The sequence below is a fragment of the Triticum urartu genome, chromosome 5 (genome assembly GCF_003073215.2).
Source record: "Triticum urartu cultivar G1812 chromosome 5, Tu2.1, whole genome shotgun sequence".
Lineage (NCBI taxonomy): Eukaryota > Viridiplantae > Streptophyta > Magnoliopsida > Poales > Poaceae > Triticum > Triticum urartu.
Window position 1 is genome coordinate 282,420,735 of NC_053026.1, and position 5,067 is coordinate 282,425,801.

At 55.7% G+C, this 5,067-nt stretch overlaps 1 protein-coding gene across 1 annotated transcript; it reads right to left on the reverse strand.

The window, feature by feature from the left end:
* Positions 1–651: 651 nt before the first annotated feature.
* Positions 652–3,312, reverse strand: LOC125555890 (S-type anion channel SLAH2-like). Its single transcript, XM_048718698.1, has 5 exons — positions 3,222–3,312; positions 3,044–3,141; positions 2,355–2,963; positions 1,485–2,255; positions 652–1,404 (listed from the first exon to the last, which is right to left on the reverse strand). The coding sequence occupies exons 2-5, from the start codon at positions 3,125–3,127 to the stop codon at positions 1,048–1,050; spliced, it is 1,821 nt and encodes a 606-aa protein (XP_048574655.1). The 5' UTR covers positions 3,128–3,141; positions 3,222–3,312; the 3' UTR covers positions 652–1,047.
* Between the last annotated feature and the right edge of the window lie 1,755 nt (positions 3,313–5,067).

The window sequence follows — 5,067 nt, forward strand, 5'->3', positions numbered from 1 at the left end:
AATAAAGTTTTACAAGAAGGATGAATTAGTGGCATTGGTATTCCTCTTTAAGGAGAATGATAATGAAAAGGGTAAAAACTTGCACACAACTTTACACTAAAATTGCACTTGTTGTAGTATACAAACAACAATCATATCACAGTGTAATTTTCGCACATATTGTATAGTATATGTATGTATTCATTTACACTCACCCAACACCCAAAAATATCTACAGAAGAAGAGAATAAAATCCAACTGATGAAGAATAACAAAAAAACAAACAATTTTCCAGCAAAAACAAAAAACAAAAGAAGAAACACATAAAAGCAGATTTCTTTTAAAGACAAACAAAGGGGCAGAGGCGAGGGCCGGGCGGCATACGTGGGCTTCGGCCGAGTAGCAAGTTGACTGGCCCAAATATATGGTCAGTCAAAAAACAAAATCTAAGCCAGCTCATAGTACAGTATGAATCTCAAAGCAAATAATCAATGGCCAAAAAAAATCGACTGACCCGAAATTAATTTCCAGGCGACTTCAGTGTAGCTAAAGTGATGTTTTATCTGTTGTTTTTCTAGATTAAACTTAAGGAAAATTTGCTCAAATTTTCAATAACTTGTACGGGGAAAAGAGCGTGGCATACTGACATGCTTCGCGAAGGGTGATGCTAGGATGAATGGGGACGAGCGCCCGGTCACGATCTTCCTCGGTGGTCAGTAATGTACCACATACAGATACAGAGACGGATTTATTGTACAGCCGTATCACATACTGTATCACGGTTAAGCCATAAGTAACAGCATCTCTCCTACTAAGTCCTACCTACACACCACCACGCGGAAATTACTACAGCATATACTACCATCGATCACCGTGTTGATTCCGACCGCGGCGCACACTGCCCCGCACCGCACGGCAGTCAACTCGACCCACAGAAAACTCTCGAACACACGTCCCGGCTACGTACATGCTCCTGCTCACTGTCCACGCTCGACCAGTCTGCCACCAGTTTGTTTCGCCTCGCCACATGCAATGAAGAAGGCGTCGCTAGTTCAGTCTCGGCGTCGATCAGGGTCTATAGGCGGCTTCGAGGTCTCTGAATGTGGTGTCGGCGTCCTTGTTGCCGTGCACCTCGTTCAGCTCGGCGATGGTGCTCTGCTTGGGCCTGCGCTCCGAGATGGCGATGGAGATGTCGTTGGGGAAGAGGTCGTGGTGCACGGCCGCGTGCAGCAGCGTGGTCAGCAAGAGCGCGGTCACCGTGAGCGTGGCCACCACGGACAGCACGATGCACATGGCCTGCGTGAACGCGTTCTTCACCTCCGACGAGTAGCGTATCGACGCGATCGCCGCGCTCGTCATCGGGAACGTGTACGCCCACCACGCCAGCGAGAACCTGAACCCCCTGAACATGTTGATCCGCACAGCCTGCACCCACTCAACAGCACTCGATTATCCACACTGATCGAGACTCGCCATGCGACATGGAGGTCGATCGAGGTGCTCACCAGCGAGGTGTAGAGGAACATGGCGATGAAGTAGGCGATGCGGGAGCCGTAGCCGAACTCGCCGGTGATCCGCGCCCAGGCGAGGCAGGCGACGCTGGGCGCGGCCACGAAGAGGAAGAAGACCGGGTGGAGGTCCCGCGGCAGCGTCTCGCTGGTGGGCAGCCTCTGGTACAGCGTCACGAACAGCACGATGTAGTGCGCGAGCCCGACGGCAAAGAAGAAGATGGGGCCCTCCCTCAACCCCATGATGGCCCCCAGCAGCGCGCCCACGAAGTTGCCGACGATGGACAGGTGGTTCGACGGGTTCGCCACCCTCGACAGCCGCCTCTGCCCGCCGGAGATCCACTGCCCGTATATCTTGATCTCCAGGGACACGATGGGCGCCATGAGCACGTACCAGAGCCAGTGCGGCAGGCTCTCCGCCACCAGCTCCGGCACGCCGATGGCCAGGAAGAGGCAGGCGATCCACGGCGCGAAGAAGAAGTTGACGCGGATCGGGTGGTAGTACTCCCGCCGCACCGCCTCGAAGTAGAAGATGACCTTGCACGCGTACAGCGCCGACACGAAGCACATGAGCGCCACCGAAACGCACCAGAGCACGAGGTTTGTCCGGAGCGTGATGTGCAGGAACCGCGTGGACGCCGAGATGGCGATGTTCTTCCACAGGATGGCCTGGCTGCTCATGCCCAGGCACATGCCGAAGGCGGACACCGGGAACCGGAGGAGGAACGGCCAATTCTTGTCCGACGGCAACACCAGCTCCTCCGACGACTGGCGACGGCGACGCGGCACGGAAAACACGACAGCACGTGAGGTCCCCTGCTTCATCATCAATGCGTTTAGACATGCAAGGAGTTGCTCGTGGTGTACCCGGAGCTTGTCGAGTTCGGGGCCTTCCAGCGCGGCGAAGAAGCGGTGGACTCTGGGCATGGAGTAGGGGCGGCCGCTCGTCGCCGCGTCTTCGTCTTCGTCTTCCTCGGGCTCCGCCTCCTGCTGCAGCGGCTGCCTGACGACGCGGAGGTGGGTGGTGAGCTGCTTCTCCAGCTTCCCGGACCACGTCTTGAACGGATCGTAGCTCGTGTCCCTGCGCGCCTTGCTCCTCCCCATGCGCGCCCCGCTCCCGCGGCTCATCGAGTCGTCGTGCAGCACCTGGGACTGGGAGTCCTGGGCGTCGGGCAACTCGGAGGCCGCCGCGTGGATCGGCTGCGAGCGGAACATCACCTCCTCGAGATGCTCGAACACGACGGACACCATCGGCGTCGGCCGCGGCGGGAGCGACAGCATGCGCGACGCGTCCGGCACGATGGCCGCGGGGTGCCTGGGCGGGAACTCCGCCTCCGTCCGGGCGACGTCGAACCTGGACGGAGAGGCCGGCAGGCTGACGGAGACCGGGTGCGCCGCGACGCGCAGCGCGGACGCGTCGAACGGCGAGTCCTGGCCCGGAGACGCCATCATCGGGTCGCCATCGCCATGACGCTCCTACACCGGCACGACACTGCTCAACCTCGTGGTTCAATGATCAAGTCGGCATTGCATGATCGATGGCACGGGCGACTTACCCTGAAGCTCCGCTCCACGGTGGATCGGCTGGCCGGGACGCGAGCACCGGCGGCCCACTGCCGCGCAGATTCGTCCGTCTCCATCAACCTCGCGAAATCTGCAAGGAGAGGTGAAGCATATCAATCAGAAAAACGATGGAAACACAGTAACTGAACCACCGAATCGCACGTTATTAACCTGACGTTATCTTATCTATCGTCAGTAGCTCGGTTATTCACTTATTCTTCAGCTGGGTGCTACTGGAACTGAAGCCAAAACCAGCTGCCTGCCTGCCTGTCTCGCTGAACCACAGAGGGTATATATACCAAGTTTCTGCCAGCTTCAGGACAAAATGATCACGGCGTGTTGGTGCTGGACTGGCTCATAAAGTCATAAGGCAAGTGTACATGGGCAACAGCGCAACTCGACGCCGATGTGTGTGTATGTGCAAGATGTCAAAGGAAATGGATCTACACGCTTGTGGCGCTCAGCATTTCGCCGACGAGTATGGCAATGTTGGGCAGAGGATTCCAGAGACGAACGGCAGAATCTTCCCTGGTCTGCTGGTAACCCTGGCGTGGGTGACAGACTGACACTACGTGTTGCAAAGCAGGGTAATGGAAACAGCATTCAGACACGCCTACTGTAGGAAATTGATATGATCTTCAGGCAAAGATTGCCGGTTAGCATAAACTTGTGGCGATTCAGCAGGATGTAGGCAATGATCTTTTGTTATTTGTAAGAAACTATGCCAATTCACGCAGGGCATATGCGACGAACTCTGAATTTTCTAGCACCAGTTTCACCTCAGACCTCAGCCTCAGCACCAGAAATTAGCTTCAACTCGGCAAAAGCACCGTCGAGAATCATCGGTGGAACGATAGGGTGTGATTGATTTGCTTGTCATAATCACATTTAAGGCTTGTTTGGATTGTTGGGGATTATGCCAAAACCCTTGGGATAGATAGGGGCCTTGCATCATTTTCTCTGTCAGGGGGCTGAGTCTAATCACTGTCTACCCAAAGAAGCACAAATTCGGATTTCGGACGGATCATTACAATTTTCTTCATATAGTGCAAGTGATTGTTACTATTGCTTTTGTGCCCCGGGAATACGGCCGTCGTGTGATGGTAGCCTTGCTCTCACGGTCACCATCACCAAAAATGACAAGACCCGCAAGTCTTCCCGTTAACCTTTCCCCCCATACTTTTTGCAAGTAAACGCATCTCTTTCTGATGATCAGCCACAAGCGCGCAAGGCCGCCAACGAACTTTCCGAGCCGAAAACGAACCGCCCGCAGAATCCGCACAAGATGCTAAGGTTTCCTCCCCATCGCCGGCCCCTCGCAGCAAGCAACTCGAGGAAATGGCAGCAGGGCTTCTGACTGAAACCGCGCCACATGAGTCGTCGCTTTCATTTCAGGAGCGTCGCGTGGCTCTGCAAGACTGCAACAAACGATGGCACCCAACGGCCATGCACGGGGCGCGTGCGCGGCTCCGATCTGAAACTGAGGAGACATTCTTGCTCTTGGCCATGGCGTCTAGTGGAAAACTGCCCGGAATCAGAAGGGGAAAGGGTGCAGGGCACGCGAGCCTGTAAATGTCGAGGGTTTCTTGTGGCCGTCTTGTCATCTTATGGGTTTCAGTTACATAGGAAGGGTGTGTGCTAGGCTACTAGCAAGTAGGAACACTGTTGTTTGCCGATCGAAAGAAAAAATGGAAATGGTAAGAAGGCCAAGGCTCTCTCTGATTTGTATGTAGGTTACCTGTGGAGTGTAGGCGCGATCAGGACGGCCGGCCGGCAATGCGGTGGTCCGGCGGTGATGTGGGTGGGGTGGCTCAGGGGGAGGCCTGGCTGGATGATGGCGGTGGGTTGTCTGGGGCGAGGTCGAGGATGAGAGGTGGTATTCGCTGGCGGCAATGGGGGCGGTGGCGCGGCCAGCCGGGCTTCAGTTGGGGCGGTGGCGTGAGTGCCCTCTGTGGCTGGGAGTGGGGTCGAGCTCTAGCCTCTGGGTGTTGCAGGCCACCTTGGGTCGGTCCATGTG